The sequence below is a fragment of the Anguilla anguilla genome, chromosome 18, assembly GCF_013347855.1.
Source record: "Anguilla anguilla isolate fAngAng1 chromosome 18, fAngAng1.pri, whole genome shotgun sequence".
NCBI classification, from domain to species: Eukaryota; Metazoa; Chordata; class Actinopteri; order Anguilliformes; family Anguillidae; genus Anguilla; species Anguilla anguilla.
The window spans coordinates 23642918-23656229 of record NC_049218.1 but is presented as its reverse complement, the minus strand read 5'-3'; the positions used below and the strand labels follow the sequence as shown (position 1 = coordinate 23656229).

Below are 13312 nucleotides of genomic sequence, written 5' to 3'. Positions count from 1 at the left end.
TCGGCCGCGCTTCCCCGCGAGCCAATAGAAAAGTTAAAACGGTTAAGCGTACGATTAAAAAACTGCGTCAGAGGATCTGCGGCTTGTGGGGCGGGTCGCAGAAGCGTAAAATGTCCCGCGGACCTTCCGGAAAATCCTGTCAGCGCCGACTTTCCGCAGCGAGTTTTTTTTCAATGATGAATGTTGAAGCGCAGCCGCTGTTTTTATGGGTGGGAATACGTTACGTGTCAAAGGCCTCGCAGAAATCCAGATGGCTGGAAAGGATCTAACTCACAATCTTTCAAACCGAAACCTGAGGCAGAGAGAGAGAGAATATGGGCTTGGTCGGTTTCCAGGATGTGACTCAGACCACGACAAAGGTGTTAAAACAAGAGTTCTGTGTTCACCGCATGACCGCTTTTTGCTTTTTTTTCTTCCGTTTCATACTTTAGCATCAGGTCTCAGCGGAGCCACGATTTATTCTGAAATTAGTGGATGCAGTCGGAAGGATATTTTCCAGGCCGTGAGTCTGAAGGCAATCGGCAGTTAGCGGTTAATTAATGCGGGCGTCGCCATGCTGAGCCGAGACTGTAAATATTAATGGCGCTTCAAAACCCGTCCGCCGATCCCCGACGTGCAGGTTATGCATCGCTGCGTGCGGTCGATCCAGTGGGGGGGGGGGGGGGGGGGGGGGGGGGGGGGGGGGAGGGAGGGGGGTTACCATGGCCACACCCCTGTTCTCTCCCCACCCGGAGCCCACTGCCCAGAAATGTTCATCTCCTAATCATCCCCACAGAGCAAAGACCTACACGTTTGTGTTTTTTACTTTTTTTTTTTATCAGCCAGGGTAAGTTATTTCTCCGGGTCGTTCCGTCTCTTAAAGCTCTGTCCTGCAGGTACGCATGCGTTCTGTGCGGTGCTAAGTGCCTAACAGTCTGATTTTTTCACCCTGCGCTGGCATTTTGCTTCCTGATTTAGAATTGAACATTTGCAAGCAACCAGATCTGTGCTGCACATTCCCGTGAAAGATGTTCTCTGGCAGGCAAATGATGGATTCACTGAGGCTGTGCGCTCTTGTATGATTCCAAAGTTTTGTACCATCTGAGATCTGAAACTCGTCAGGGGGAGCAACCATCCAAGTACCTGCTCGACATAAAATAAATTATTTAGGATTTTCCCCCATTCGGAGACAGCAGCAGTACTTCTCCGGTTATTGCGGTGTGCCACACAACCACACTCTGAGAGAACTACAGCTGAAGGGTGTGATCTCTTCCCTGATGCACTCACCCATGGCCCAGTGATGATGTCAGACCCTACAGGCCACACATAACATTACATTAAATATCCACATTACACTTTATTTGGCAGACGCTTTTATCCAATGCGACATACAATAAGTCCATACCGAAAGTCATCGGAACAACTACATAACACAGGTCCGTTAAGGTACGGTTCTCATTAAGTATCAGTTATCCATAGCTATGAACGTACAGTGCTGTACAAAAACATAAGTCAATAAAGTTATGGCAAGTCAAACTAGAAGTGAAGCATGTTTACAAGAGATATGATAGAGCTACAACATCAAGATGATAACAAGTGCGACATAAAAGTGATAGATGAAGATTCTAGTGCCACATGAAAGTGCTAATAGATCAAGATACAAGTGATATAAGAGAGTGATACTAGATTCCCCCCTGCGGAGGGAGCTAGGGTGGAGAAGCTCCGTGGTCGGGACAAGCAAGAACCCTTCACCCGGATTGCAGGAAGTGCAAGGAGTGGTCAAGCTGGCGTGTAGGATTGAATTATGTCCTGTAGGTAGGAAGGAGCTGTCCTTTTAGCATTTGGTCCCACTCTGTTGTTTGTTTTCTGTTAAGAATTAATACTGGACATTTTACTGTGGTATAGCCAAGTAATGGCACTACTGAAATATTATTTTAAAAAGTAACAAAGCTAAGAATTTTGATAACTATCAGTTGCGCAAGAAACAGCTATGAATGTAGTCTGTGTTTAAAAACACGAGCCAATAATAATAAATCTAAGGGACTTGAGCAAGCTGGTGACCTGCTGCCAGTTTTTAAAAGCATAATGCTTATCAAAAACATGAAATCTAATAAATTAATTCACTTATAACAAATCTTCACAATAACATTTATTACCCAGTCCTCCAGTAGTTGCAGTGTAAATGGCTCCACTGGGTTGCTGGCTACCTTTGGCAAGGATGTTAATAAACAACAAAAGCAAGAAATGTACTTAGTATCTGTGCCTCTTATTCACTGTGTAAAGCACCCTCCAGGACTATTTTTCCAAAGATAATATAACTCATTAGTGCAAGGTAGATAATAAGTAGATAATAAGTCACTGTGTACCATTATGCTCTGCTAGGGTTTTTGGTCATTTGAAAAGGGGGATCCTCCACCCGCATTTAAATAAACACACACCGGCCCAATTAGGAGCTACATTCCACTCCAAACTCCTAACAGTGATACCTCTTAGCATCAGCTTCTTTTCTCCTTCAAATGAGGAGGGACAATTTGCTCGGATGTGGTGCGAGAACACTGAGTTTGTGGCTTGCTGCGCAGCAGGTGTATTTATTACATCCCACCCCCGTGCCTGTACCTCGCCCCCATGATCCACAAACGAGAGCAGAAGAGAGCTAGCGATGGCACTCTGACGGATTCGCGCGGGCTAGGCTCAGAGAGGACCGCCGTCAGCCCGGGGCAGCGGATCTGTGTTTCCCTTGACAACGGGCCAGGAGGCGCCGGCGGGACCGCGAAGCCCGGCGAAGCGTGGGAGACTCAGCCGCGCCGCGCCTCGCTCTGCCGACGGGCCCGCGGAATAGAGGAATCATCCGGACGACGCCCGACTCCGCCGACAGCTGCCGTGGCAGCTCACTCAGGGCGCCGTGGCAACCGCTGAGGAGCTGTCAGGCGTGGGAGCCGGTGTTTCGCACCCACACGCTTCACTGTGTAGCGCTGGAACTGAGAGAGAGAGCCGAGAGGGGGCCTACTGTCTGAGAACACCCACCCGCTTCACCGTGGAGCGCTGGAACTGAGAGAGAGAGCCGAGAGGGGGGCCTACTGTCTGAGAATACCCACACGCTTCACCGTGGAGCGCTGGAACTGAGAGAGAGAGCCAAGAGGGGGCCTACCGCCTGAGAACACGGAGAGGGACGGCTGTGTTTTTCAGAAATAAAAAAAAACCACATCCTCAGAGATCCACACTGCATTTCCAAAAGTATGTGGGCAAATGAACATCATTCCAAAACCATGGGCATTGACATGGAGTTGGACCCTCCCCTCCTTTGCTGTTGTAACAGCCTCCACTCTTCTGGGAAGGCTTTCCAGTAGATTTTGGAACATGGCTGCGGGGATTCACTTCCATTAGGTCACAAGAGCATTAGTGAGGTTGGGCACTGATGTTGGACGTAAGGTCTGGCTCACAGTCGGCATTCCGATTCATCTCAAACGTGTTTGATGGGGTAGGGATCAGGGCTCTGTGCAGGCCAGTCGCGTTCTTCCACACCTTTTGTGGCAAAACCATTTCTATTTGGATCTCACTGTGTTTCCAGGGGCACTGTCATGCTGAAACAGGAAAGGGCCTACCACAAATTGTTGCCACAAAGCTGGAAGTACACAATTCTCTAGAATGACATTGGAACTAAGGGGCCTAGCCCAAATCATAGTATTAGCTTAACCATAGCTTAGTATTGCGCATGGTGATCTTAGGCTTGTGTATGGCTCCTCAGCCATGGAAACCGATTTAATAAAGCTCTTGACGAACAGTTCTTGTGCTGACGTTGTTTCCAGAGTTAGTTTGGAAATAGTAGAGTGCTGCACCCGAGGACGGATGCTTTTTACGTGCTACACGCTTCAGCACTCGGTGGTCCCATTCTGTGAGCTTGTTTACCGCTTTGTGCCTGAGCTGCTGTTGCTCCTATACGTTTCCACTTCACAATAACAGCACTTGCAGTAGACCGGGGCAGCTCTAGCAGGGCAGAACTTCGACAAACTGACTTGTCGGAAAGGAGGCATCCTATGACAGTGCCAAGTTGAAAGCCACTGAGCTCTACAATACGACCCATTCTATTGCCAGTGTTTGTCTATGGATATTGCTTGGCTGTATGCTTGATGCTATGCACCTGTTAGCAATGGGTGTGGCTGAAATAGCCAAAACTGCTAATTAATGTGGTGTCCACATACTTCAGGAAATGCAGTGTACTGTATATATGCCTCAAACCTCAGTCTGTTTTTGTTGTTGTTGTTCTATAGAGTGATGAGTCTAAAAATATACATCAAATATATCACTATATATATCACAGCAGCAAAAAGAACACAAAGCATACTGTAGGGACTGAATTTGGAACAATTCTTACATCAAAAACACAGTGCCAATATCGATGATCCCTAAAAGCAACATAATTGCATCATGCTCCAATAATCCCAGGAAGCAACATTACCTCAAGTTATGTTATATTAAGTGCATAATGCCATGTTCTGCCCAACATCATGTGCAGAATTCTCGGTCCGTGAATAGCAATTTAGCCCGGCTGAAATTAAATTAGTTTGTCAAAACAAAATATAATGCAGCAGTTCCCCTCGTCTCATACTAGGCCCAAGTCCCTTGTGCGTTACAGCGTATAGTACGCGCTCAGCTTCTCAGAGGAGCCTAAATGAGTTTGTAATTAATCCATAAAAAAAATAATAAATCCATCGCAATGCACAGCTGAAATTGGACTTTTGTGTTTAGGTTTAAACATAATGCACTATTTAAATGCTAATTTTCCACTCCTGAACATTAATCTGTACGGCAACTGCGGAAGAGGAAAAGGAAGCACGGGGTTAAGGGCCCGGCGAACGCTAAATAATTAGCGGCGGCGGCGGTTGCCGCGGTGACAGGTTCTGCAGTGGCGTTCCTGCTCAGCTGTTGACTGTACAGGATATGGGCGAAAGAGCCCACTCGTGCCAAAGTACGAATACTCAGGAAAGACGAGCTCAGCACATTCGAGCATTTACATATGCGTTATGCTAAGCGTCAAACAGACGTACGTACATATGCATAATTAATAAGCGTGTGCCCATCGTAACGTGCTTCCATTGATACCTCATGCAAGCCTTGCTGCTGGTCTCCCACTAATTAACACTGGAGTCCCTCATACCTTGATGACTCTGCATAATGTGAGTCGCTGGCTTTTCATGGGGAAAAAAAGAAAAGAATGAAACGTGTCCCCCTCCCTCCCCTCTCATCCTGGTGAAATACAATACCCCACATATATGCCGGTCTCCTTCTCCATGGGCACTGTTGCCTGTTTGGCAACTTTGTCATGGGATTTAGCAACTTTTCAGACCCCTTTAGCAACTTAATTTCAAACAGGGATGACAAACATACATGAAATATATTAAATAAATTGCTGAGTGCTCGATTCTGATTGGTCACTTCAGGCATTCTACGATCAAATATTTGTGAAGAATGACTGCTGCTGTGCCCAAGTGCAATAACACTGAAACCTTCAGCAAAGATTTTCAATGGCAATTTAAAAACGACGGAAAAACAACGATTTAAAAAGCTCTGATGAATGAATGAAAGAACCACTGCATTTATTTAGCATTTTCCCAGATGTTCAGAATGCTATACAGGAAAGCGGGGGAGCTCACCTCAACCACCCCCGATGTGTAGCACCCATCTGGGTGATGCACGGCAGCCATTTTGTGCCAAAACGGTCACCACACATCGGCAAAGGTGGAGAGGGACTTTAATAACAACAACGCAGCTATAAAACCTCCATTGTAAACACAGTATACAGTCCAGTCATAAAATTATCTCCATAATAAATCTCCATAATCTGAAACAACACGCTCCAGCTACAAAGCCTTGAAAATGAAAGCACGACATCCTGAGTTACAAGTTACAATTTAAAAAGCTATAGCTATATATATATTACAGTCATAAAGGGGAATCTGAATGCCGAAATAAAACATACTACTGCTTAATACCGACCATATCTGTCAGGTAGTCGACTCAGAGTTTTCTATCGGCGCTGCTTCACTAGGTTGCAACCACTGCCACCATATCCCATAATGCAGTGGTCCAGTTCAATTAAAATTTCGCCTTAGTTTACTGTAATATTGCCTAGCCTGCTTAGATTAGACAGTAATATTCTAATTACACTGTGAGATATTATTGTTAAATATTGTAAAATCCAGGAAACCATTGATTTCATAGTAAAATTCTGATTACAATATTTTACGGTGAAATATTCATGTTAAATCTTGTAAAATCCAGGTAACCATTGATTTTACAGGGAAATGCTGATTACAGTATTTTACTGTGAAACATTATTGTCAAATCTTGTAAAAGTGAAGGTAATTTTGAACAGTGTGTGTTTGCTACTTTCCGTGAGGAGAAGTTGGCAGTCGCGTCCGTTGGCATTGTAGCGTTCTGTGAGAGCTTGAAGCTCCTCAGCAATCCCTGGGAGACGGGGAGAGCGGTTTTGGCGGGAAGGTGCCAGGCGAGCTTGGGGCCGCGCATGAGACAGACACAAAGAACGCTTTCACAGTGTTATTATAGGACCGCGTCATGTGGGCGAGAGCACATCCTAAACAAGCAGTCTCAGACTGTGTGAAGCTATTCAATTAACAGTTTGCTGGATTTGGATGGGGGTGACTGATGCCATAATGATGCAATTCATATTTTGAACTTTTTGTATAAAATTGTAAAATCTTGCATCTGTGTTGAAGTACTCTGGTACAGTTTAATGGTAAATTTAATGGTAACGGTGACTGCATTTATATAGCCCATTTTCCAGCAACAACTGCACAAAGCGCTTTACAATGAATGCCTCTCATTCACCCATTCAAGGACACTTCAACACCCTCAGAAGACCGGGGATCGAACAGACAACCTTCCAGTTACCAGAAGACCACTCTACCTCCTGAGCTAATGTGCCCCCCCCCCCCCCCACCTCCATGCCTTAATCCCCCAGCCCTGAAGGTCCAAGACCTGCTGGTTTTCCACGCTCCCTTTACCTGGGAGTCACGTGTGAATACAGTCTGGCCAATCAGTAGCTCTAATTGTTCAGTTAATTACCTAGGGGAAAATAAAACCAGGGCCGGATTTGGATTTGAGGTCCAGATTTGAGTATCCATGCCTTAATGGAATGCGTGTTTGGATGGTCCCTGACTGCACCAGTCACATGGCGTTTACAGGGGTCATAAATGCTTAGAACACTTTACATGCACTTAATTTTCTTTAAGAGAACACCAAAGACCAAAGGTAGCCTTTAATGCAAAGTGAACAGGGACGGGGAAAAAGAAACAGAGATATAGACAAGAAGCCTCGGAGAAATAAGCAAAGAAGTCATCAGAACCGCTGCTTATCTGCAGTTTGCCTTTAGATACGATCATTACATTCAGCCTCAGAATCAGGCGCCCGATTGTTCTGACCAACCAAAGAAGCCCAGTCGGCAAAGCGCAATTCAGCAGTTACGTCAATACCTCAGATCTGTCCAGCCAAGAACGCAATCTAATTTCACAAACAATTTGAGGCCATCTTATCTTTCTGAGGGGGGAAAAAGTCAATACAATCAGACGAGTTGACCTCCATTGGCAGTGTACATAGGCGCTCAACTGCTTGGATTTAAAATGTTTTTGTGATTGTGAGCACCTGAAACTACTCCCAGAAACATTAATGATAACACCCCCACTCCCCCCACCTTCGTTATCCAAACATAATTTCATCATTACAGTCTGTGCCAGCAGTCTTTTTTCTACCCAAGATACAGCTCTGCAAATAATGCAGAAACTTACTTTTGTATTGCTAATTAGGGAGATTGTGCTGACAAGGTCTTTTAAGGAGCCACATTAGCTGCAGCGCCTTTTAAATTTTTAAAAAGGTAGATAAAAGTGAACAGTTCTTACAAGAGTCTCTTAAATTTATCGATCGCCATTTTCTGTGTAACTATTTTTGCAACTACCATACCTGTGTATTTTTAAAAATGTGTCTCGTTTAAGAAAATGCGATGTCTATCTAAAGTCCTTTGTTCTGCCGAGTAAGGTAGACCAAATGGTTCAAATAAGTCAGTCATTGCTGATACCTGTTGCTGATCACATGTTTGTGTTCCGAGAGGCTCCACAGGCAACATTTTACTTTCATTTGGTTACTGTTTCGTTATAGTATGAGCAATTGGATTGCAATTAAATGTAAAGATGTTTCGGCAGTAAAAATGTGGTTTGAGAAGTTTTTATGAATATTTCTGGCCAAAGTTAGTTTTTTCATTTCTTGTAGACAGACGATCATATTGTCAGCAGAATTAGGGCTGAAGATGTGTCCCCCAAATCACCATCTTGCGGTGTCCGACATCAAACCCCAGCAGTGACTCCCTGTACAGTGAATTTGCCATTTACTGTATGGAGTTGTTCAGACTGCCCAATTTTCCCCACTCTGTTTTTTTCTCTCGCTATGCCTAACGTTCTGCTCTGGGGATGAACAGTGAAGCCAGTGTGTGTGAGTCCGGGGATCGGAGACTGTCTGAGGACACTTCGCGTAGGTTTCAGCCTGACAGGGGTTCACTTCTGACAGCATGCAGGCAATTTTTCTGCGCGTACAAAAGCAGCATGTGTCCGTTTAAGGAGCACTTACTCAGATCCAGGCCAGGATAACTTAAAAATGAAAAAGCTTCCGAGAAGGACCCTCATCACAACAACTATTCTTTTCACTTATCTATTTATTATTGTTGTTGGTTTTGTTCTCATTATTATTGTTATTGTTGTATTATTATTATTATTATTATTATTATTATCATCATTATTACTGGTATTATTATTATTATAATTATTATGTTGCCAAATGTAAATCTAGGCTTAAAAAGAGCAGTGTATTATTTCCACACGCTTGTCCTTGCTTACATTGTCAGAGGGGGACACCCATGGCTTCCCTGTCGTCACATGGATTTCCTCTTCGTGAAAACAGCCGCAGGAGCGCAGTGAGATAATGGACGCATTTTATGGCGCTTAAACTTGTTAATGAATCCCTGGCGTGCCGAGGCGAGAGTGTAACTGGGAGCTATATCTAATCCTGTAAACCCGAGGGAAAGGGGGATGGGGGGGGGGCTCATTTGGCCACGGGTTTGTAGCTGTTCCGTGCAGCTTTCATGATGAAAAATGTGTGTGTGTGTGTGTGTGTGTGGGTAGAGTCCCCGTTTTATGTACGGTCCCGTAGTGCACTAATGAGCTACAGGAACTTGCAGTGTGTGGCCTTCAGTGTCTGTCCATGGTCGACTTAAAAAGACCAAGTGGGCGTACAGTACTTCGGTTAAGCTAAGTTCTTTCCCATTAAGAGTGCTGCTAGCCTGTCCAGGACCATAGCTTTACCTACCCTGAAGCCTTGTATAAAATACTGCAGATCAGCCAGATCATGTTCTCCTTCCATGTGACAACGTGCTTCACCTAACATTCTCCCACAGTGTACCCTCACCATGCAATTAATTTGTTGTACTGAGATTCAATAAAGCAAAAATCCCATGCCTAGGTTTAGTGTCCCCGGCAGTTTGAATGGGAGAATGAAGATATCAAAGTCACATAACCAAAAGCAGCGTGTATAAACCTGTAAAACGAAACAATGCTTCAAAAACAGCTAAAATACTGAGCCACACATGGTAAATTTTTTAGGCTTTTACATCTTGTCTGTTTTTCTTTTAATGACCATCTTTTCTTTGCGTGAGTCAGCAGCCTGCGGAACATACATCTGCCGAAGTTGCATTCTGGGAATACCCACACCCCCCCCCCCCCCCTCAGTTATTACATGCACATTTAAAAATTACAGTAGTTTAGGACTGTCGGCTTCTTCAAGTGGAATACCTGCACTCAGAAATGTACCCGTCAGTTCTGTGATGACACCTGTCCACTGCTCAGTTCTGTTCTGTTCTTTCTTTTCTTCGCTGACAGAGGATTCCCCCGCATTTATTTACGACCGTGATTGATGTCTATATCTGCGAATGCCAGTCTGCTGTTGTTTTTAATGCCTGTATGGATTTGTTGCAGAATAAATCGCCTCCATCGTCTCGGTGTGCAGTGTGCCGGGGGGGGGGGCGCTGTTGCTCCTGCTCACTCTTTTGTGTCCGTGTGCAGGATGAGGGTCACTACTGATCACTAACTGTATAATTAGTCAGGTGATCTTGACAATCGAGTGCCTATAGCGACCCAACAGGGATTTAGGTGATAATGCAAGTTGAATTAATTTAGGGTCGCATGCCCTAGATTAACTGGCTTCCCTAACTATGAAGGACAATAGTTAATTCTGGGGTGGGTGTTATAGGGTTATAATTGAACCCATGGATAACCCACGGAGTCATCGTGCCCCAGCTGATGATTTAAATGCATAGATGAGGCCATGATATTGCAAACAGGATATTGTAGCCTCCAAACTAATTAGCTGGTACGTTTGCAGCGTCTGAACGACTATGGTTTTTTCGTTGCGCATGGTTGCTTTCTGAATGTGGTTGAGATTGGTTCTGCCCGGAAGAACCTAGAAAAACTCCCACCCACCCCCCTTACTATTACTGGGGCATCACTCAAGGATGAAAACAGGGGGGAGAGGGGGGCAATCTCCTTCATTTAACCACTAATTAAATTTTACCACCGGTCTTCTCTGTGTGGGTAGGTGAAGAGTAGAGAATCTAATCTGTCACTGCGGTGTAGAGTCCTTTAAAAAACGATGGACATGCAGTCGAAGTGTTTAGAATTGTTTTACTGAATGCTAATGTGGAAGTGGTTGACCTTCAGGTAAGTTGCTTCTCGTGTTTGTGCGCGCATCTCCACTGAGCATCAAAAGAAATAGTACAGTGAATACGATCAAAATGATTGCCATGACAACAGCAGGGACAGTCTCAACAACCACACAGGAAACAAGTGCTAACCACGCTAGATAATGATGGCAAAAGAGGAATGCCTCTGAAAATTTGGAGCAACATATTGGTAAGACCAATTGTCTGGCAGTCGGAGGGTTGCTGGTTCAAACCCCGCCCTGGGCGTGTCGAAATGTCCTTGAGCAAGACACCTAACCCCTAACTGCTCTGGTGAATGAGAGGCATCAATTGTAAAGCGCTTTGGATAAAAGCGCTATATAAATGCAGTTCATTTACCATTTACCAAAATTTGTTCCAAATCTGAAAGACAGTCTAGTGTATTTAGCAATCTATTTTTGCAATAATAACAATGTTTTATACACATCTGTTTTTACCCTACAAGGTAAAATAAGGCCACAATCAGTAAAAATGTATTTTCCTATTTTGTATTTTCTGCAACATGTTGTTAATAGTCACCCTAAGGTGCTAGATGCTCTGTCTGATATAACGAGCCTGTACCTGGGGTGACATTTTAGACTTAGGCTTTAAGACGTCGGTTTTTTAGGGCTGTCTTCAACAAAACAGATGGAACAGTTTGGGAACTGCCAGCGGTATATTTGTTTATTAGTTTAGTTATACACTGTTGTATAATTTTCAGCGCTATGAACATCACCATAGATAAGGGTATTTGCCAAATGAACAAAAACCTCACTTTTGCTGCCAAATGTGCAATTCTTGGTCATTTACAGCATTTAAAAGTAAAGTAAACTTTTTGGGGGTTCATAATGTAACGTATGAAGTATAAAATTAGGAAATTGTGTGAAAATATCATTACGACTGACAAACAATATTTACTCCAGTTGCATGCACATTTGGTAAATGAATTATTTTTACTTTATTAAACAAGGTGAGCCAACTGATTTCATAATTCACAGTAATGATCTGGGAAATCAAAGTAAAAGCGGACAGTGGAGTGCATAGCCAGTCAGACACAGCGTAACGTAGAATGACACCATAGCCAGGTATAGAGGGTCGTTTTTGTGGGGAACTGTCCGGGTCACCTGGGTTATAAACCTCCACTTGACCTTTTTTCGAAATTGCCATGTCAAAAAGGACCTTAAATAACCCCAGCGAACCAGGACCTCAGTTTGATGTCTCACCCGTGGGACCCCATCTGTGCCGCGACGCTGGTTTTTAATAGGTCCAGACGTAAGAGTGCTGCCCCTCTGCCCGCCAGCAGTGAGTGCGCCAGACGCGAACCGAGGGCGAATCAGACGGGGAGAAGAAAGGAGTGTCCTCGGGCCCGGCTGAGGCGTGACCTGTGAGCGCGGCGCTCTCTCACCTCCAGCGTTCCGCACCCGCCCCGCACGCTCTCCGAGAGGAGGGCGGGGCCGTCAGAGGGGCGCGGCGCGGCCGTAGGAGCGGCCCGTAAACGCAGCGCTCGGCGGGGTTTAATGGGGGGGGGGTCTGACGCTGCGTACGCCGCGCAGAGTGTCTAATGAGGGCAATGAGTCCAGATCTGCAAGCTTTGCTTTGCTTGTGTTACAGAGACTCCACTTAAGTGGGAAGATAGACTGCAGGGAAAGCATTTTGCATTCACTATGTATATGACATTGCTATATTGCTAATACTAATGATTGTAATTATTGTAATTGTTCCATATGTTGATTAGCAGTAGCAGTAGTCACAGTTGTTGTACCAGTAGTAGTAGCAGCAGCAGTGGTAGCAGTAGTAGTAGTAGTAGGAGTAGCAGCAGCAGCAGGAGTAGCAGTAGTAGTAGTGGTGTTATTGTTAACTTCGGTTAACTTAACTGTGGTGAATGCTTGGGTTTCTGCTTAAATTGTATGTGTGTGTGTGTGTGTGTGTGTGTGTGTTTTGTTCCGCATAGCTGGATGTATGCATGCATACGTGAACAAAATTCAGTGAGCTTGCTCTGCTTTCATGCCTTACACAACGTTGCATTATTCATACTGAGATGTTTCTCCGCGTCCCACAGTTTCCCGTTTTAAAGGCGGTTAGAAGGGCTGTCACTAGACGAAGAGCTGCTCTCTGAAATTACTTTGACCTCAATGTCTCCCAGATTAAGATCAAACACGGAATGGATTGTGCAGTTCCTGTTGCGCATTACGGAGAGGGTTCATTTCGGAGTCTGCACTGCTGCTCGCAACATCTGTCGCGGGTTCGAGAGACGCCTCGCACACCTGCTTCCTCGCCGCGCCCTTTCCCCAGCCCGCTAATGTTTACACACCACAGATTTCCGCTTATGGTTTTACGACCCCGTTTCTGTGGGATTCGAGTTTTGCTTACCCCGTGGGCATCTTTAGGAAGCCCCTAATGCCACGTGTGTTCCTTCCCGGTGCAGGACTACAACGACGAGATTCGGCAGGAGCAGCTGAGGGAGCTGTCCTACTTGAACGGGTCGGACGACAGCAGCCGGGGGAGGACCGCCCGCGGTCGGGGGCTGCGGCTGGCTACCACGGCAACCACCAGGTGCGT

At 45.1% G+C, this 13312-nt stretch overlaps 1 protein-coding gene across 8 annotated transcripts in view; it reads left to right on the top strand.

The window, feature by feature from the left end:
• khdrbs2 (KH domain containing, RNA binding, signal transduction associated 2) overlaps nt 1-13312 on the top strand; it is a 146227-nt gene that overhangs the window by 86397 nt on the left and 46518 nt on the right. For all 8 annotated transcript variants that reach the window (XM_035399770.1, XM_035399772.1, XM_035399771.1 and 5 more), the window contains exon 5: nt 13179-13306. In XM_035399770.1, the coding sequence (XP_035255661.1) occupies nt 13179-13306 (128 nt within the window). The remainder of the gene's footprint in view (nt 1-13178; nt 13307-13312) is intronic.